This window comes from Aythya fuligula, chromosome Z, assembly GCF_009819795.1.
Source record: "Aythya fuligula isolate bAytFul2 chromosome Z, bAytFul2.pri, whole genome shotgun sequence".
Lineage (NCBI taxonomy): Eukaryota > Metazoa > Chordata > Aves > Anseriformes > Anatidae > Aythya > Aythya fuligula.
Window position 1 is genome coordinate 50971798 of NC_045593.1, and position 21969 is coordinate 50993766.

General features: G+C 41.3%; 1 protein-coding gene and 1 non-coding gene across 3 annotated transcripts in view; one reads left to right on the top strand and one right to left on the bottom strand.

The window, feature by feature from the left end:
* The window catches only part of FBN2 (fibrillin 2), a 197460-nt gene that overhangs the window by 47314 nt on the left and 128177 nt on the right, over positions 1–21969 (top strand). For both annotated transcript variants that reach the window (XM_032205669.1, XM_032205670.1), the window contains exon 6: positions 16707–16832. In XM_032205669.1, coding sequence (XP_032061560.1) covers positions 16707–16832 — 126 coding nt within the window. The remainder of the gene's footprint in view (positions 1–16706; positions 16833–21969) is intronic.
* LOC116501241 lies at positions 18531–18702 on the bottom strand. Its single transcript, XR_004254397.1, has one exon. It is a non-coding gene; the product is annotated as a U1 spliceosomal RNA (small nuclear RNA).

Consider the following 21969-nt stretch of genomic DNA (forward strand, 5'->3'; position numbering starts at 1 on the left):
TAATACCGAAGAGTAGATAAAACAAACATCCAGTTATTTTCTTTGATTCTGTCCTTATCTCACCTTTCAGTTATTTTCTGTCCTTTGATATTGGCCAGTTTCAACTGCTGCTGTGTGCACAATAATATTCCTGTCATGAGTTGTTTTCGGGAAGCCTGGGTATATCTTCTGAAACCCTGCAAGAAACAGTTGGCAGTAGAGCTTCAACCAGCAAAACAGAACTCTGAAGGCTTTTCTTGCCATAAATGAGAAGAAATAGAAGTCACCTTTGTATATGCCATGCATGTACACATCTATATATACCTAGCTGTATGCAAGAGTGTGCCAGTAGTGCACAGAGGCTTAGGGCTCTACAGGAAGCATAAAGATACACAGTAAAAGCAGGTCAATTTGAACTGTGTTGGAAGCAAAGGAGTGTTGCTAGAACATTGGGAAAAAGACTGTCTCCATGCCTTTGCTACTGCTAACGCCCCAGTTGCTGTTGCATTTGCCTGAAGCTGGATCTCTGACTCTTAAAACTTATAACTTCTTTTTTATTTCCTTATTGGGTAGTAGTGGCAGCAGTAGAGGCTACCATTTCTATGTCTTCTTGTCACTTGCCTTTCTACCCATAACATTTCTAACTCCAGAAGAAATTCTGGTAAATTATAAAAGAAAACAGAAAACTGTGATTAGCACTGATATATGTTAATTGGGAACCAGGTTAGGAAAAGGAAAGAACCACTCCCTTTGAGGAACTGTTGCCCGTTGTTCAGCTAGAGAGGCTCTTCTCTAGTGCAATTAATTGAGAGGTGCTTTGTGTTGTCTTGCTCCAGCTTCACTAATCAGGACAAGGCTGCTTTAAAACCTGTTGCATATCTATATGTGAGAGAAGTCTGTCATAGATGGAGCTGAAGTAGATCAATTTCTCTTAGCAAATTCTTTGTTGTAGGGTAGGTTGTCAAAGGCTGTAAGTTTTTCTTTTAAGTCAATGTATCCATTACTCAGAATGTTGTCAAATAATGGTATTTAAAAGTAAGCATTATTATTAGATGAATCAGAACACAAAGTATGATGATGAAGATGTATAGTAATTATCCAACATTTGTTTCTATTGTTTTGTGTTGTTGTTTTTTTTTTGTTTTTTTTTTTTTTTTCTGATCATGTATATTAATAAGTTGGAAAGACAAATTGGCAGCTATCATTAGCAGTTACATGCAACTTAGTTTTTGACTTGAAAAAATAAGCCCAGCATTTTATATCGTCAGACATGGTACTGTACTGATGTCAATATATGACTTGCACACCAGAGCTAATTGTTTGATGAATAAAACAGGAGAGGTGGTTACACAGGACAGTAGAAGGCTTTACTTGCATCAGTTATTAACAGCAAGACTGGCCTTCAAGTTTGAGAAACCAGGGGGAACATCTAAAGCAAGGAACATGTACACTTGCTAGAAAAGGGTCAGGAAGGGGAAAACTGGACCATTCAAAAGGCCATGGGCTCTGGTGGGATGCATCTACAAGAGCTGAGGGAGTTGGCAGATGTCATTGTGAGGACCCTCTCTATAATCTTTGGTCAATCATGACAACTGGGGCGGGGTGGGGGTGGCTGCATGGGTGCGGAGCGAAGGCCGGTGGCAGCCCGCGGGGCAGGCACGCAGGCACTGGGCCATGCCAGGCCGAGCAGGGCTGAGCCGGGCTGGGGTTGAGGCACGGGGAGTGCCGGGGGAGGCCGGCCAGCCGGCTGGCTGGCTGGCTCTGCGGCCATGTGGGCCACGTGGATGCTGCTGCTGGTGCTGGCCGCCTTGTCAACCTACTACATCTACCTGCCACTGCCCAGCACTGTGTCAGATGCATGGAAGCTGATGCTATTAGATGCCACCTTCCGCGCTGTGCAGCAGACGTGTCACCTGATTCACTATTTGAGACTCAGCCATCACCTGATGGTTCTGAATTATTTGATTTGTATGTTCGACAAGTTGAGGTCTGTCTCTTCTGAACACATTAACATAATGGATGCAGTTTTTGATGGTGTGGAAGTCAGAGTGTTTGAACCTCCTGGAAAACAAGATGAAATGCTCAAGTGCAGTGTTGTTTACATCCATGGGGGTGGCTGGGCCTTGGGAAGTGCAAGAACAAGACTCTATAACAACCTCTGCAGAATCATGGCTGAATCTCTCAATGCTGTGGTTATTTCTGTTGAATAGAGGCTGGTACTAGAGGTGTGCTTCCCTTTAATTTTTATATAATTTGCTCGACATCGCAGGTGATGCCCTCCCACACCAGCCCCACCTTCCCAGATGCTCTTAGGCAACAGGTTTGAGGCCCTGGATCTTGAGAGATTAGTAGCTGAGGAAGAGGTAGTAAGTCTACCCAGGAGGATGCCTAGGGTGAGGAAGTCGACTCCACACCTCAGGACTGCCTTCACAAGGGCAGAAAGAAGGGTGATTGTTGTGGGTGACTCCCTTCTCAGGGGAACAGAGGGACCTATTTGTTGGTCTGACCCTACCCGTAGGGAAATCTGCTGCCTCCCTGGGGCCAGGGTCAGGGACATTGCCAGAAAGCTTCCCAACCTGGTTCTCCTCTCTGACTATTCTCTTTTAATAGTCCAGGCTTGCAGTGATGACATTGAAGAGAGAAGCCTGAAGACCATCAAATAGGACCTTAAGGGACTGGGACGATTAGTGGGTGGAGCGGGAGTACAGGTGGTGTTTTCATCCATTCCTACAATGGCAAGGAGGGGTACAGAGAGGACACAGAAAGCCCACCTGATAAACACATGGCTTAGAGGCTGGTGACAACACAGAAATTTTGTTTTTATGATCATGGGGCGCTTTACTCGAAACTTGGCCTGATGACTGCAGACGGGTCCCTATATCTAAGGGGAAAACAGATCCTAACCCAGGAGCTGGCAGGGCTCATTGAGAGGGCTTTAAACCAGGTAAGAAGGGGGACGGGGCTGAAACAAGGCTTCTTTGAGCTGTGCCAGGAGGAACAATGGCAAGGCTGGGAGAGAAGACAATGACCCAACTGAAGTGCATCTACACTAGTGCACACAGCATGGGTAACAAACAGGAGGAGCTAGAAGCCATCGTGAGGCAGGCAGGCTACGACTTGGTTGCCATCACGGAAACGTGGTAGGACCACTCTCGTACTGGAGTGCTGCAATGTCTGGCTATAGGCTCTTCAGAAGGGACAGGTAGCATGGAAGGGGTGGTGGTGTGGCTCTCTATATCAGAGAGAGTTTTGATGTTGTGGAACTTGAGGCTGGGAATGATAAGGTTGAGTCCCTATGGGTTAGGATCAGCGGGAAGGCCAACAAGGCAAGCATCCTGGTGGGGGTCTGTTATAGACTGCCGAACCAGGATGCGGAGACTGACGAACAGTTCTACAGGCAGCTGACAAAAGTTGCGAAATCATCAGTGCTTGTTCTTGTGGGGGACTTCAACTTCCCAGATATATCCTGGAAGCATGGCACAGCCCAGAGAAAGCAGTCTAGGAGGTTTCTGGAGAGCCTGGAAGATAGCTTCCTGACACAGCTGGTTGGTGAGCATACCAGGGGAGGTGCCCTGCTAGACCTTCTCTTCACAAACAGAGAAAGACTGGTGGGAGATGTGGTGGTCAGAAGCTGTCTTGGGCAGAGTGACCACAAAATGGTGGAGTTCTCTATTCTTGGCAAGGCCAGGAAGGGGACCAGTAAAACCGCTGTATTGGACTTCTGGAGGGCTGACTTTGAGCTGTTCAGGACACTGGTTGTTAGAGTCCCCTGGGAGGTGGTTCTGAGGGGCTGAGGAGTCCAGGAAGGTTGGGCACTCTTCAAGAGGGAAATCTTAATGGTGCAGGAACAGTCTGTCCCCACGTGCCCAAAGACGAGCCGGAGTGGAAGAAGATCGGCCTGGCTCAACAGAGAGTTGCAGCTTGAGTTTAGGAGAAAAAAGAGGGATTATAATCTTTGGAAAAAAGGGCGGGCCACTGAGGAGGACGATAAGGATGTTACGAGGCTGTGCAGGGACAAAATGAGAAAGGCCAAAGCTCATCTGGACTTTGATCTGGCTACTGCCATCAAAGACAACAAAAAATGTTTTTATAAATACATCAACACAAAAAGGAGGACTAAAGAGAATCTCCATCCTTTACTGGATGTGGGGGGAAACGTTGTTACAAGAGATGAGGAAAAGGCGGAGGTGCTTAATGCCTTCTTTGCCTCAGTCTTTAGCGGCAATACCGGTTGTTCTCTGGATACCCAGTAACCTGAGCTGGCGGAAGGGGATGGGGAGCAGGATGTGGCCCTCACTATCCACGAAGAAATGGTTGGCAACCTGCTACGGCACTTAGATGTGTGCAAGTTGATGGGGCCAGATGGGATCCACCCAAGGGTACTGAGAGAACTGGTGGAGGAGCTGGCCAAGCCACTTACCATCATTTATCAACAGTCCTGGCTATCGGGGGAGGTCCCAGTTGACTGGCGGCTAGCAAACGTGACGCCCATCTACAAGAAGGGCCGGAGGGCAGACCCGGGGAACTACAGGCCTGTCAGTTTGACCTCAGTGCCAGGGAAGCTCATGGAGCAGATTCTCTTGAGAGTCATCACGCAGCACTTGCAGGGCAAGCAGGCGATCAGGCCCAGTCAGCATGGATTTATGAAAGGCAGGTCCTGCTTGATGAACCTGATCTCCTTCTATGACAAAGTGACACGCTGGGTGGATGAGGGGAGGGCTGTGAATGTGGTCTACCTTGACTTCAGTAAGGCTTTTGACACCATTTCCCACAGCATTCTCCTCAAGGGACTGTCTGCTCTTGGCTTGGACTGACATACACTTTGTTGGGTTAAAAACTGGCTGGATAGCTGGGCCCAAAAAGTTGTGGTGAATGGAGTCAAATCCAGTTGGAGGCCGGTCACTAGTAGCATTCCCCAGGGCTCAATACTGGGGCCAGTCCTCTTGAATATCTTCATCGATGATCTGGATGAGGGCATTGAGTGCACCCTCAGTAAGTTTGCAGATGACACGAAGTTAGGTGCGCGTGTCGACCTGCTCAAGGGTAGGGAGGCTCTGCAGGAGGATCTGGATAGGCTGGACCGATGGGCTGAGGTCTACTGCAAGAAGTTCAACAAGGCCAAGTGCCGGGTCCTGCACCTGGCGCACAATAACCCCAAGCAGAACTACAGGCTGGGAGATGAGTGGCTGGGAAGCTGCCAGGCAGAGAAGGACCTGAGAGCATTGGTTGATAGTCGGCTGAACATGAGCCAGCAGTGTGCTCAGGTGGCCAAGAAGGCCAACAGCATCCTGGCTTGCATAAGAAGCAGTGTGGTCAGCAGGGCTAGGGAAGTGATTGTCCCCCTGTACTCGGCTCTGGTGAGGCCGCACCTCGAGTACTGTGTTCAGTTTTGGGCCCCTCACTACAAGAAGGACATCGAGGTGCACAAAAGAGTCCAGGGAAGGGCGACAAAGCTGGTGAGGGCTCTGGAGAACAAGTCCTATGCAGAGAGGCTGAGGGAGCTGGGATTGTTCAGCCTGGAGAAGAGGAGGCTCAGGGGCAACCTTATTTCTCTGTACAGATACCTTAAAGGAAGCTGTAGTGAGGTGGGAGTTGGTCTGTTCTCCCATGTGCGTGGTGACAGGATGAGGGGGAATGGGCTAAAGTTGTGCCAGGGGAGTTTTAGGTTGGATATTAGGAAGAACTTCTTTACTGAAAGGGTTGTTAGACATTGGAACGGGCTGCCCGTAGAAGTGGCTGAGTCACCATCCCTGGAGGTCTTTAAAAGACATTTAGATGTAGAGCTTAGTGATATGGTTTATTGGAGGACTGTTAGTGTTAGGTCAGAGGTTGGACTCGATGATCTTGAGGTCTTTTCCAACCTAGACAATTCTGTGATTCTGTGAACTGGGGGAAGGGCCTGAAGAAAGCAAATGTCACTCCTACGTTCAAGAAGGCCAAGAAGAGGGACCTGGGGAACTACAGGCCAGTCAGCCCCACCTTGATCCCATTAAAGGTGACAAAGCAGCTACTCCTGGAAAACATTTCCAGGCATATGAAGGAGAAGAAAATCATCAGGACTCACAGATTCACCAAGGGGAATTCGTGTTTGACCAACCTGATAAGCTTCTCTAAAGAAAAGGTGAGCCTGATGGACGAAGAGGGAGCAGTGGATATTGTCTGGAACTTCAGTAAGTTCTTAGGGCTTACTGAATGATGATGGGGTAGAGTGCACCCTCAGTAAATTCACAGAGGACATGAATCTGGAGGGAGTACCTGACTAAGCAGAGGGTCATGCTGCTGACCAGAGGGCCCTTGGCAGGCTGGAGAAGTGGGCTGACAAGAATCTCACAAAGTTCAAGAACTTTATGAAAGTTCACAACTCTGTGCCTGGCTGGGGGAACAACCCCAGACACCAGTGCATGCTGGGGACCACCCAGCTGGGCAGCAGCTCTGCAGAAAAGGCCCCCGGGTTCCTGGTAAACACCAAATTAAATATGACCTAGCAATGCACCTTTGCCACTAACAAGGCTAGTGGTATTCTTGGCTACTATACACAAAGTATTGCCAGCAGGTTGAGAGGGATGATACTTCCTTTCTGCTTAGCATTAGTAAGGCCACACCTGGAGTACTGCTTCCAGTTCTGGGTTTCCAATACAGGGAAGACACTGACATACCAGAAAGAGTCCAATGGAGGGCCACCAACATGATCAAGAGACTGGAGCACCTATTCTATGGGAGCAGGCTGGGAGAGCCTGGACTGTACAGCCTAGAGAAGAAAGGACACAGCAGGGATCTTATTAATGTGTATAAAACCTACCTAGAGGATGGTGCAAAGAGGGTAGAGCCAGGCTCTTTTCAGTGGTGTCCAGTGCCAGCACAAGAGGTAGTGGACACTAGTTATAACACAGGAGGTTCTGTCTAAACATCAAGAAGCCTTCTTTACTGATGGAGCACTGGAATAGGTTGCCCAGAGAGACTGTGGAGTCTGCTTCCTTGGAGATCTTCAAAAGCTGCCTGGACATGGACCTGGGCAACCTTCATTAGGTGTCCTTGCTGAGCAGTGGTGTTGGACCAGATGGCCTCCAGAGGTCCATTCCAAACTCAATCATTCTGTGTGTTTTGTCTGACCAGCCCAGAGCACAGGCACAGTAAATGGCTATTTAGACCCACCTTAAATCTAATTGACATGATGTATTTTGTTAGTATCTTAATTATATGATTAGCTCCTAAACAACATGCTTCTGCAAAAATGGTTACACAGCAGTTAGCAAGTAAATGAACATCTACTCTTTGCAATTTTCTTTGCATAATGGGCTGTTTTTACCATCACTTTTATGTTATATGGGGCATTAAATAAGTCTAGGTATCGTGATTTATCATGATTAGCAGTACAATTTTCTTTCAGTAGAATTCAAGCTTAAATTTACTGAGTATCAAAACATAAACTACCTAAAATTCAGAAACATTTGCTTGTAATCATACCACCAAATATATACAACTATCAAAAAAAGAAATGCAAGTGTTGAATGTTTTCCAAAGTGCAACTGTGATGTCTCACTCAGAAGAGTGGATATGAAAATTTTAGAATTATAATCAATTTATCATTTCAGTGTTGAAGGAAAGACAGCTGTAATTACTAAACAAATGTATAATGTGTTTGATTGTGTAGGCAATTTATAGTTTAGAAATGTGTGTTTTGTTGTTGTTACTGGTCTTCGATTCATGCTTTCAGTTGCAAAGCTTTTCACTGGAAAGCTTTTATTCAAAATGGTATTCTCTGACTTACAGCTGTTTATTTTGGCAGCACTCTTTCAGTTTGAGAATGTTTAGAACTTTTTGTAGTATTGAATGTAATGATTACATTGATGTTGGAGAGTACCTTTGGCTTTTTTTGAGGAATACTTACTTATTCTTGTTTATTAGAAGTGCACTTTTTTTTTTTTTTTTTTTTGTTCTCTCAGTCACAGTATATTTTATTGGTTTTCCATGAGACTTCTAGATCAGGAGTAGGAAAATTGAGATTATTACCGTGCCAGCTGCTGCAGTGTTAGTACAGACTTTTCTAATATAATAAATATATCATTAGAGCAAAGACAGCAAAGACATCATTTGGACACTGTGATATAATCCCTAGAAGAGCTCCATGTGAAGGACGAGCCATTACCTCCTCTGAGATGAAGTCAATACATCAAATAAATACATTCGCAGAGATACATAAAAGGCAAGTCATTCATGCCACTTATCAGATCCAGGCAATATTCTAAAATGGTAACTGTAGTGTGATGTGTCAGATGAATCCTAGATTTATTGTGCTAAAAATTGACATCGTCAAAATAGATTAGTATTAAATCATATATGCGAGTATGAAAGTATTGAGTATTTTCTGAAGTGTGTAATTTTCTCTTAAGACCTGTTGATCTGAAAAATTCACAATCCTTTGTCTGCTTTCAAAGAGAGTCTCAGAATTCAAAAACAGACTGCGAAAAAAACTTCCACTACATTAGGTTCCACTAACCAAACTCCCATTTTCTTCATCTGAACCCCAAAGCCAGAAAACATATCCATCTACCTTCTTTTGCAACTACTAAATTATGGTGAAGCTATGACACCATTGGAATAACTGTGATGCCAAGCTGATCAGTGTGTGTGGCTGGAGTTCTGCAATGAAGTGATGTAGTCTCTTTAGGGAAGAGATGAAGAGTAGAGGAGGACTACCTTTCATAAAAGAAGGCTTGTCCTTCACATGGAGCCCTTCCAGGAATTGCATCACATGTCCAAATGATGTCTAAATGCTGTCTTTGCTCTGATTATATATTTATCATATTAGAAAAGTCTGTAGTAACACTGTGGCAGCTGGCATGGTAATAATCTCAATTGCCCTACTCCTGATAAGTAAAAGTTATTTTACAGGCCACTATGTAAGGATGAGAAATCAGACAAAGTCTTCTTTAAGCAGTTCAGGGAAGCATGTAGATAACAGTTACTGATTCTTCTGGGACAATTCCTGAAATCTGGGGGAATGGCAACACAGTGGGACACAAGCTGTCCAGGAGGTTTCTGGATGGTATCAGGGACAATTTCTACATAATTTCTACATGCAGATACCTGTTAGGCCTAGCAAGTGGGAAGGTGTGACAGTGTCTTAGATCTGCTACTCTCAAACATAAAGGAATGTGTTGGGGACATGAAAGTCTTATGTCAGCCTTGGAAATGAAGTAGTAGAGTTCAAGATCCTGGAGGGAGTGAGGAAGGGAAGCATCAGACTACAGACCCTAGGCTTAAGGAGAACAGATTGTGACATTCATTGGACTGGTAGTTGTGATCCTATGTGATCCTGTAGGGAAGCAGCTCTGAAAGGCAAAGGAGCTCAAGAGTTCTGGCTGTTTGAGAATAACCTCTGCCCAGGACAAGCATGGTCTGTCCCAGCACCCAGGAAAACAAGTAGACTTGTCAAGAAAGCAGGCTGGCTAAACAAGGTACTCATTACTATTTTTTAAGAAAATATATAAATCTAGGGTTTTTGATTATTTTTTCCAGCTGTTTTGGAGAAGCAGGCTTTTTAGCCTTGTTTGGTCTGTATCACCAGATGCTGGTATGTACCAGTATTCTGGATGACAGTGTACACAAATAATTGCATATATTTTTGTTGGCTGATTGTAGATCTGAATTCTGTGTATGTTGTTTCTGTCTGGCATCTGGTGCTTTGCTGACAAAAGAACTTGCTCATTGATATGTGTCCTTCCTTATGGAAGCAGTAATTAATGCATTCTTTGCATTCTACTTCTTTAACCCATCTAAAGCTCTGTGTAATAGTTAAAAATACTTTTTAGCAGTTCTCCCTGACAGTATGCACAGGAAAAGATAAATGTATTTTTAACATATATCTGCATAAAGGTTTGTGGTGCCTATGGAACTATGCAAGGTAGAAGTGAAACATCATCTGCAGTCATAAACATTTGCTGTTATTTCATAGTTCAGTAATCAATTGGTTTTCATTTCCTGCCTGGTTGGCAGCCTGCTGCAGCACAGGTCATAGCCTCCGGCTTTGTTTCTTCTAAGACCCTGCCACTTCCTTCTGTGGCAGATGTTAGGTACTAATTAGTCCTCCGTCACAGCTTCCCCACAGGGAATTATCCATAAGACAAATCACCGTGTCCAGGTTGTACCATTTCTTTCTGTGGTTACAAAACTAGTGAAACTGTTGCTTGTTCATTACACTTGCTTCACAGCCAAGATGGTACTGCCAAAATAATACCAGGGTAATACCATAAAAACCAAGCCATAATTTCATTCAGCCTTTTTATTTTTTAAAGACCTTGAGAGTTTATAATCTCTCAGTGTGAGACTTATAGAACAAAACTATAGCTAGTGCTTCAAATGATTATGCTTTAAGGTAGGGGAACTGTTTGCATGAGTGAAGTTGCATTGTTTGTAGATACAGATTGGGAAGGGTTTAAGGAATCAGTCCCCAGTGAATTAGAACCTGTTTGCAGAGATATTATTTATTAGAAACTTTATTTATTAGAAAATGTTTGTTTAAAGTATATAGAACTGATATACCACAGAGTATTCTGCTCACTCCTTTCACTTTCTTTAAGAATGGAAAAACAGATCAAATATTATTTCCTGTTTCAAAGGACAAGATTCAAGTTGTTATTCACCAGACAAGGCTCCAGTGTTCAGAGGGAGATACTGGAATGTTCTATTGCATGTTCAAACCTTTTTTTATCTAATAGTGAGTCTTCCACTTGAAAGTTTGTGTGTCACTGTGTGTACAGCTATCATTGGACTAAGTAGGAATGATCATGACATACTCTTTGTGTTGGAATTCACATTGATACAACTATGCTAAACAATAATTATAACATTGTTTTCCTAAGTAGCCTAATTGTTTGTATTATACTCATTTTTTGTGTGTGTGTATGGGTGTGTTTTTTTTTTCTTTTTTTAGGAGAAAAGATCAGTAAAGGGGCATATTTTCAGTTTATCACATTATTTTGAGCCTCAGATTAATATTTACTGACACTGACATTTCAGAAATTAATGGTAATCTTACATAAGTAAATAGACCTTTAAAGATTTCTAACAGCATCTTCTATGAGTAACTGTGTGTGTATTCCCTTGTAGAAATGTAACTAGATAGCTTAGGCTATTTGGTAAAATACAACCTTTAAAAGTAATCCACCTCAAGGTGCAATGTTACTGCTTTTATTTATAAACTTCTTTATATTACTAAGTTATAGGCTTTCCACAGTAGTCAGGACAAGTCTTTGCACTTCAGGGCAGGTCATATAAGAAGCAGGTACACAGCTGAGAAATTTGAGGAGAGACTATTATAGGGGTTGTAGCAGATTCAAGATTTCCATAGTACTACTGTGATGTAGTACTATGATAAAAGAGAGGATGCACCCTCTCTTTTATGGCCTAAAAGTTTGGATCTACAATATACCAAGTGTTCATTGTCACTGTGAGAATTAAAATTGTTAATTTTTAGTATCTTATCTCTGAGTATTACTGTTCAGAGATGGATCTTGTATAGATAAATGGAGAGGAGAAATAAGTTTTCAGTTGTGCTTGCTGGTTTACATAAGAGGTGGAATATGACTCGTTTGTATTTCAAGACTCTAATAAATGTGTCCTACTTACGCTTTTCAAATTGGCTTCATACTCTTTGACTTAACGTAGTTAGTTATGATACCACTTACAGTCAGAGTACTCCAGGAAGTAGGAGGCCTCTGATGCTCTTCCATTCTTGCTGTACAGTTGACATCAGAGGGGTGGAACTATATGACACAGGCTAAGTCCTTTTACTTTAAAACATGACAACAAAAATACAAATAACCTTTTAAAAGATGTGATCTTTTTCTCCTTTAACGTGCAATTTCATTATACTGCAAAAGTTATTTTCAGATTTGTTACAAGAAGCTATAGGCTAAAATGATTTTCAAGGGACCGTTTTCAAAACTCAGAAGTTGAGAGCCCCTTTTCTAGCACTTCTAATCCAGCTAGTTCATAAAATCCTGCTTACTATAGCAGTAAAAGTCTTGAATTCTGGCTGACAAATAGGCAGACTGTTTGTTTTTGTTTTTGTTTTTGTGTTTTGTTTTGTTTTGTTTTGTTTTCTTTGGTTAGAAACTCTTTTCTTAATACTCATACCTGCACAGTTTTTGCCACATTATAAATTTGTTCTCATATGGAATTGTGGTGGTTTTACCGTGCTGGGCAGCTAAACCCCACAACCGCTCTCTCACTCCCCCTCCTTTAGATGAGGAGGGGGAGAAGTAAAGCAAAGAACAACTCACGGGTTGAGATAAGGATAATTTAATTAAAGGGAAATAATTATAATAATTAAATAAAGACTACCGTGAACTAAACAATTTAACTAAGGGGAAGTAAAAGGGAAAAGGGGAAAAAGGGAGGAAAACAAACAAACAAAATAAATGAAGGCTATATGGAAGTGCAGAGAAAAGAAATTGCTCTCTACTTCCCACAAATGAGCGATGATTGACCACGTCCTTGAAGCAAGGCCTCAACGCACGCAGCCGGTGTTCGAGAGGAGGACCGACGTCTTCTCAACGAGAGCCCACCCCTCCCCTCTTCTTCCTGTTTCCACCTTTTATTGCTGAGTGTGACACTACATGGTATGGAATATCCCTTTGATTGGTTTAGGTCAGCTGCCCTAGTGATGTTTCTCTCCTCACTTTTTGCCCACCCCCTAGGAGGGTTAGAGAAAGGCCCAATGCGGTGCCACTGCTGCTCAGCAGTAGACACAACACTGGTGTGATAACACTGCTGTTCCAGCTACAAGTACAGAGTACGGCACTGTATGGGCTGCTGCCGGGAAAGTTAACATTCCAGCCAGACCCAGTACAGGAATGTGACTAGCTTTCTCATCTATTGTGCAACATTGGAACTGCAGCCATAGACACCATCAGTCTTTTTCCCTCCTTAAGATAGCATCTCCTTTTACTGTCTTTGGAGTGTTTTCTCCAAGACCACAAGACTTATGTGTGTTTGGAGGGGGGGGGGGGGGGTGGGGGGGAGGGTGATGAAGGAAAGGGGGCTGCAATTGTACAACTTCTTAAGTTCAGCCATCCTGAAATAGCTCTTCTATTATAAAAACAAACAAACAAACAAACAAAAAAAAAAAAAACAAGTACATGCCAAAACCAGTGGAAGACAAAAACAAGATTTAGTTCAAAAGCTGTTGAAACAATCCTCTGACTGAATCCAATTGCTCCCATGTTCCCATAAGGAAGATAATTATTCTTCCACAAGGGTTTGCTATGTTAATTGGTTAAAAACATGTTTTTCTCACCATGTGGAGAAGACTGCGGAATCTTCCTTCTGCTCCAGTAACTGTCCAGGTTTCAGGAAGGTGCTTGCTGCCTTCCCAGCTCCCTGTCCTTCTTGGACAATGTTTGCAGGGAAAAAGCCCTGGATAGTGTTAAATCCCTGTGCATGTAAGTAGGTAAGCAGTGTGGCTTACCTTCTGCAGCTTTGCAGAAATGGCTAACTACTTCCTTCCAGTCTCTCTCTCAGTTGCCAAGACTACAAACTGCAGCTACTCTCAGTACGTGAGTGGGCTTTGACCCACTCAGCTGAGTGTGACCAGCTAGTTTGGAATTTCATTTCCTGTGGTAGAAGACCAGATGTCAGGTACCTGTAATGATGTTTACTGCCTTTAAAGTAACAGGTACCTGTGCCATGGTGAAAGTGAATTGGAAGATGACATTTTTGAAGTGCCTGGTGGTTTTAGTATTCAAATCTTTATTGATTTTTTTTTTCTTTTCACTTTAGTTGTATAGGAGCTGCTGTTGCATCTCAATTATAAAATGTGAAATAAATACTGTGAAAACTACAAAATTAAGACCCACATTCTATGAGAGTTACTGAACAAAACAGATATTTTTAAAGAATACATAGCTAGCTCCTAGATCAGGAATTCTTAAATGTAATTTTTTCATGTATCACTGGTGGCAGTTCCTACCTACTTTGTGCCATTCCATTCATGTGTGTAACATCTGCATCTTCAGACATCTCTGTTGTTTTATACCACTGGTGATATCATTATCAAAGCTTGGGTGCCTCTAAACTTCAGGATAGGTTTTGGAATTTATTATTGGATCTATTTCAGTAGTGAAGGAAAAGGGTAGAGCTGTATTTCCTTGAGCTGGAAGTTGTACTTTAGATGATGGTAGGATAAGGGAGTCTTCTCCCATGAATACCCAGTGACTTTGCTGTTGGCAAAGTGTCACTTTCTAGATGGAGGCTGTTCCTGTAAAGTCCTCCTTTTGTCCTATTTGTTGCCTTTCTGATGTGATGTTTCAGTTTCTGTGTGTGTTTATACAGAAGGCAGTGTTATTCCTTAAAGGGCTTACAGGTTGTGAAAGACATTTGCTGCATGAAAGATCCCAACAAGGCATCCAACTGGTTTTGGTTCTGTTTTGATTTACACACATGATTTCATCTGATTTTCATGAAATCATATGGTAAGCAGCTCACCACATTATATATATCGTCTTCAACAATAGTAAATTAATGCAAGATTTCAGAGATTTTCTGGGGAATTGTTTGGTTTTGACTTACACCAACATTTCAAATTCTGGAATCTCTATATTGACTAACTATGAAGTCCTGAGTGAAAACATTATTTCTTAAAATTATTTTTATTTAGGAGAAATTACACTGTCTTTTGTACATACTTGAACAGATGTTTCAGATATGGGGAATAGTTGTTATCATTTCATAACTATTTTGAAGTAAAATTTAAACTTTTTGTGTCCTCTGAAATGCTTAAATAGCATTGTTAAAAAGACGAAATTTATGCTTCTTTTGATTATTCTTCACAGTGTGAAACAAACAATAAGGGGTTACAAGATGCTTATATGTGTGGATTAAAGTAGTTTGAAGCAATATTACCTGTGAGATAAATTGTCTTTTCTACAGTGACACTCAAAAAGACATGTCACTAGGGTCAGGTAGGGTGCTTTGTTCACCTTTACAAAGAACAGTTCTCACATTCTTAGTATTCATGTGCAAAACTTAATTTTCCTTTGCAGTACTTGATTGTCTACTGTAGATTCATATCTAAATAAAGTTCTTTATGTGTGGAACTTCTCACAGTGGGGAATTACCTTTTTAATATAGAACCTGTGCATACCAGATCTTTTTGGCACACTTTGTTTTCTTTGAGTTTTCAGTGTGGAGAATGTAGTGGGGGAGGAGGCACAGTGTTCATCACATAAAAGCATCCTAAGAAATAACAGTGGATAAAGTTTCTTCCTCAAGTTGTCATTAATCTCAAGGCAATTTCCAGAGTGGCAGTGTCGGGGGAAATGATGATCTTTATAAAAGTGCCAAGACTTCTTGCTGAGAATGTGAAGAATCAGTGCCATCAAACTGCCATTTGCTCTTTCTGATGATTCTCGAGAATTATTTGACATGAGACAGTCTGGGTTCAGGAGTCTGATCTTTTTATATATTGATTTAACTCTGTTTCACAGTATGAAAGTCTTAAATCAATACTGCACCAGAAGTTTACAAACAAGTTAAGCCTTGTATCAATTACTACTCTTGGTATTAAGCCAATCAAAATCTGTGGTACCTTATCATTCAACTGGAAACCATAACTCATCTGAAGCTAGTTAGAAAGTTGGCCGTTCCTTCCTGCATTTTCACAGAAGCCTCCTGTGTTAAACCTGGGCCACACTTCACATTTTCTGAAAGCCACTTGGAATGCTAATGGACAGATGTCACTTAAAGCCAAAATCAGGTTGCTAAACAGGCCCTAAAAATATTCCAATACCTAAAGATTGTCACAGTTGCAGAATGAATTGGTTACTTACAACAGCTCATGACCATTTGTCAATGGTCATGACAGTCCTTACCATCATGCTGTTTTCCTCACTTGTATTTCTTCCATCCCAGTTTGCTTTGCTGTGCTTCACTTTCTCTAAGAGTACAGTCAGATTGCTTCCTCTGTTGTTTCTCATTGCCTTAGCACCTTCTTTTGCTTTGCGCTGGGACACACCTCTATCCTCTTAGTCCTGGTGCTGAGTGCCCTAGAGCCCTTAGTTATTTGCAGTAGCTCATTCATCAGCTTGATGACATCTCAACTTCCATGTATTTACATGTGCAATTTTTCAGTGTTTAGATGAGACTGCTGTTTTTAGTTAACAGAAATGTTTGGATAGATTAAAAATATCTGAAAAAAAAAAAATGAAAACGCAATGTTTGGTCTATACTTCTGAAGACCTAGCCAAAATTCTTCTTTATAGCTGAAGTACTAGAAGAAGGCCAGAAAACTGTTAGATCTGATGAGAAACTGTTAGATCTGATGAGGAATATCTTCGTGGTCACAGAAGCCCAGAGCTGTCATGCTTGGCTGCTGTATCATCTTCATTCGTTCAGCTCAGAAGCTGGGTGTGTGTTTTTATGTTGTCTTGTAGCTGCTGGATTTTTCCTAGAGATGGCACTCAGTGTGTGTCATTTAGTGGAAGTCCCAGTCGACCTCTCTGGGACTTGAAGTGGTGCATACTTTGAACCTGTAAGGAAAGTCTGCATTAGATGGCAAACAAAACAATTTGCAAAGGCACTCTTCACAGCAGCTTGCAACTAGCAGCATATTATTAAATCTGAGCTAAATAACAATTTCACTTCAGAGAAGTTATTTTTCCTTCTCTTTTACAACAATATGTGCAAATGTTTTGCTCATCATCTTCTGTATTTTCCTTTTTGAATAGATATTGATGAATGCAACATCATCCCAGGAATCTGTGAAGGTGGCGAATGTTCTAACACAGTGGGAAGTTATTTCTGCATCTGTCCCCGGGGATATGTCACATCTATGGATGGCTCCCGCTGTATAGGTAGGTGTTCCATCCTGTAGGCTTGAAGAGCTCTTAAGGTTATGAAGGCAATTTATACACAGCAGCAGGACTCCTAGGGGAGAATGTTAGATGGCTGGGACAGGACCTTACTCACTAGAAAACTCACTAGTATCACTCTGATCCAACAACTTAAAATTCCTAACATCTTCTTCCTCTCATGGTTGCCAGTACAGCAGTCTTTATCTAGATTGTAGACCTCTCAATGTCAGCTGTGCAGTAGGCTGAGAACTCCTGCCAGAGATCTGGATTTTTTTTTAGGGGAAAAAAAAGGAATGAATATCTCTCTGTTGGAAAACATAAGAAATGTTAATTGTATTTCTTCGTAAATCTGTATCTAACGAAATCAAAGGCTAAGCTTACTTCAATTCTAAAGGTGCAAACATTTATTTTAATACCAAACAAACTTGGTATTTCAAGTTCCATCTGACATAGGTTAATTTAGCCTTTAAAAATCACTATGAGGCATTAAACTATGCTGAGTTGCCACTAATTTGGCCATAACAGGTAATATAACAAACCAAATATTAAGTTTCAGTAGGTTGAATGGTTTAAATGGTAATTTATTTAAAAACTGTTGCTATATTGTTGTTGTTGTTGTTATTATTATTATTATTATTATTATTATTATTATTATTATTATTATTATTATTATTATTATTATTATTATTATCATTATCATTATTATTATTATTATTAAAGTTATATATCACAGAATCACAGAATTTCTGTGTTGGAAGAGACCTCAAGATCATCGAGTCCAACCTCTGACCTAACACTAACAGTCCTCCAATAAACCATATCACTAAGTTCAACATCTAAACGTCTTTTAAAGACCTCCAGAGATGGTGACTCAACCACTTCCCTGGGCAGCCCATTCCAATGCCTAACAACCCTTTCAGTAAATAAGTTCTTCCTAATATCCAACCTAAACCTCCCCTGGCACAACTTTAGCCCATTCCCCCTCATCCTGTCACCATGCACATGGGAGAACAGACCAACCCCCACCTCGCTACAGCCTCCCTTGAGGTACCTATAAAGAGCGATAAGGTCGCCCCTGAGCCTCCTTTTCTCCAGGCTGAACAATCCCAGCTCCCTCAGCCTCTCCTCATAGGACTTGTTCTCCAGAGCCCTCACCACCTTTGTCGCCCTTCCCTGGACTCTTTTGTGCACCTCGATGTCCTTCTTGTAGCGAGGGGCCCAAAACTGAACACAGTACTCGAGGTGCGGCCTCACCAGAGCCGAGTACAGGGGGACAATCACTTCCCTAGCCCTGCTGACCACACTGCTTCTTATGCAAGCCAGGATGCTGTTGGCCTTCTTGGCCACCTGAGCACACTGCTGGCTCATGTTCAGCCAACTATCAACCAATGCTCTCAGGTCCTTCTCTGCCTGGCAGCTTCCCAGCCACGCATCTCCCAGCCTGTAGTTCTGCTTGGGGTTATTGTGCGCCAGGTGCAGGACCCAGCACTTGGCCTTGTTGAACTTCTTGCAGTAGACCTCAACCCATTGGTCCAGCCTATCCAGATCGTTCTGCAGAGCCTTCCTACTCTCGAGAAGATTGACAACAAGCGCCTAACTTGGTGTCATCAGTGAACTTACTGAGGGTGCACTTGATTCCCTCATCCAGATCATAAAGATATTAAAGAGTACTAGCCCTAGCACTGAGCCCTGAAAAAACAAGAGAAAGTGCAAACAGAGTCCCCCACTACCACAAATTATGCAGTCGAGTTTCCCGCATTTGGGGAAATAGCAGGGGTCAGGACACCTGGAGTGCAGGGGATGAGCCTCGCCCTGGGGAAACCTAATCATAGATCTTCTCATTAGCTTTCTTTTGTACAGCTGCAGATATGCCGAATATATGGCATAAACCGTACAGATGAATTAACTGAAAATGCTGATTATGACAATAGTGTCATTTCTAGCTCTCAAGTGGGTTTTCTTATTTCAGAAATCTCATAGCACTTTGATCTCATGTTGGGAAAGGGATGGAAATTCTGAAGGGAGTTCCAGAGTACAGATACTTGGCGTATGCCAGCAGAAACACAAGGCCTGCAGGAGATTTTACATTAATAATTTTTTGCACAGCGTAGTCTTTTGTTATTACCAGGTTCATCTGGGGAGTTCCAAGCTTTAAATACATTGTGTCTGGTCCCAGGAATCGTGACAGCCTATGATTTCCAGGATGATCAAAATTCTGATGGATTTTAGCATGTTTTTACAATTCATTTTTGAAAGTCAGCTCCCAAAACCAATTGCACACAAAACTGTTTGCCCTAATCTGCTAAAACAGGCCTTTATGTTACAGTCTTTCCCTTAAATTAACTTTTGTCTGGATGTTCTTGTGTTCTCAAGGATTACAGTATTAGAAAAAATAGTGCTTAGGAGAAAAGTAAAGAATGTAATCATTACAAATACATACTTTTTTGTTTCTCTCAGTTTAAGATAAATATTTACGTATCACCAAAATATCAGGATGTACACAGTTATTTTAATTCATACCATGTCTTTCCAAATTAATAGAGCTTTTATCCCAGTTAGTGTTCAGAGGTGTGACAATGAAAGACCTAGGATGTATAATTGAAAGAACTAGGATATATAATATGTACATATCTATTTAAATATATTTTTGTTTAATTTTCACATGGTAATACTTAAAATACAGTAACACATTCAGTCTACCTTTAGCACAGACATGGTTCTTCCAATTGAAACTAATTATAGTTGAAGAAATATTCAAAGGGAGATAAAAGTGCTCAAAATTATTTCTGGCTTAATATAATCTGAACTTTAATTCAAGAAAAGAGGTGTAGCAACAAATTCTATCTTAGCTGTCTTATCCTATATAACAATGTCTCTAACAATGTCTATCTTATTCTATATACCAAATCCTATTTTAGCTGTGAAAATGATCGGGTAATCATGTTAATTGTTTTACTGTCTCTGTGGATAATGTTAGACACTTAAAGCACTTACTAAATCTCATACTAACACTGAAAATGCTATGCTAGAGTTAGATTTTTAGGAGACTGGATGGCCTTTTTTTTTTTTTTTAATCAGATATATCTACACCAAGGGAAAAAGAAATGGTAAAATCAATTTATGGAGGTTGCAGTTACATTGTCTCCGTTTTTTCACAGTGGGCTTTTAATTTTTTCCTATGTAGCTTCTATTTGTATTGCTTTGTATCCTTTGTATCAGCCATCTTTCCTGTTAGCTCAGCAGAATTTAGATCTCAAGTGCTTTGTTAATATGCTGAGGATATGATTTGAGATAAGCCCCGGGACCAGTCTGCCACATAGTCACTTATATGTTCAGAAGATGGGTAATGTTTTTGCTCCAGCTATATCTCTGGAGAAGGCATCTGGAGTGAAAGAAGCTTGTAGATACTGGAGAGGGACTGTGGACCTGCCTTATGTGAGGTTGGGATGGGTACTGTACTGACAAAGCTGAGTGCTGTTCCAGCAGCCACATTGAGCACTGTGGCATCTCTATGACCTTCTAATACTAGAGCGTCATAATGTGTTATGGTTAAAAGTATGTAAATGAATAGCTATTAAACTTGCTGAAAGAAGAAGCTAGAAATGGAATTTTTGGTGTCTTCACATGCCCCAGACCTTCTGCCACACATATTTTACAGTTCCAGGATCTTTACTTCATACTCAAGATTGTATTTCTGTGAAATATTTTGGCTTTTTATTTTTTAAAGCCGAACATCTTAAACTTAGCTTATGGAGAGGGGCCTGTGATTTCAAAAATACTAGTCCTTAAGATTTGTGTTTTTGACCTTAGTCATTGTTTTTCTATATTTTATGTAGATTTAGGTCATATTTCAGGGTCATATTTCTTCTGCCTCATGCATCCTGTGTTGTTTTACTGCTTGTGTTAATCTTAGAAAAGACTTGGTTAAAAACGAACAGCTTACGTTTGTTCCTCTTGCATGTTTTTTATCTTCAGATGTTAATTTCACTGAAATGACTCATGGGAAAAGGTTCTGTTCAGTCTTTTTTATTTTTTTAAAGAGCATAATGACTAGCATGAGGCTACACTGATAGAAATTTTGCAGAAAATAGTTTCTTGGGTTTGGTTGTTTTGTTGTCTTCTTTTTAAAACTTGTGTACAGTTAAATACACATATAATTTATATAACTGTATATATCTGGCTTTTATACCTAGTTGATTCTGTTAAGCTGTTCAAAGTCTGTAGTTTTTTGAAGTTAAGAAAGAAAAACAGACTCAGTTTGTCTTTTCCAGTGTCTAATTCTGGAATCTACCATAGCCATCCTGGGTTATATTGAAGCTATATTGTGAGCAAAAGATAACAACATTGATCTATCCAGTGTTCCTTCAAATAAATTAGCAGCAATTTGTCATAGTCCAGCAACTAACATGATTTTCTTCAAGTCTTGTTTAGCACATGCAAATGAATGTACTATTTTTTTTAATCTGACCACATTGCAATGTTCATTTTTCTCCCATTTTTGATTGTTTGTTAGCATAGGAGGCTGTGACATACAGTATTTAGCTGCTGATTATTTATTTTTTGATATATATTTTTAAATTGTTAATAGAATCGTAGAATGGTTTTGGGTTGGAAGGGACCTTAAAGATCACCTAATTCCAACCCCCCAGGTTGCTGCATCCAACCTGGCCTTGAACACTTCCTGGGATGAGGCATCCACAGCTTCCCTGGGCAACCTGTTCCAGTGCCACAGATTAAAGAATTTCTTCCTTATATATGGTTGGCTTAGCCTTGTTCTTATACAAGCTGAATGTTAGTGATGCTGTTAGGAGGCACTACCCATAGTGGTTAAGCACAGATGTGATTGAGACTACAGTAAGAATCACAGAATGGTTGAGGTGGGAAGGGACCTCTGGAGGCCATCTGGTCCAACCCTCCTGCTTAAGCACGTAGAGCAGTGTGTCCAGGACCATGTGCAGTCAGCTTTTGAAGATCTCCACAGCCTCTCTGGGCAACCTGTGCCAGTGTATTGTCACCTGCACAGTAAAAACATTTTCTGATGGTCAGGAGGAACCTCCTGTGTTCCAATTTGTTGCTATAGCTTCTTGTCCTGTCCAGAAGAAGAGAAGGAGAAAGGCAAGTAAAGGAGAATGGACAA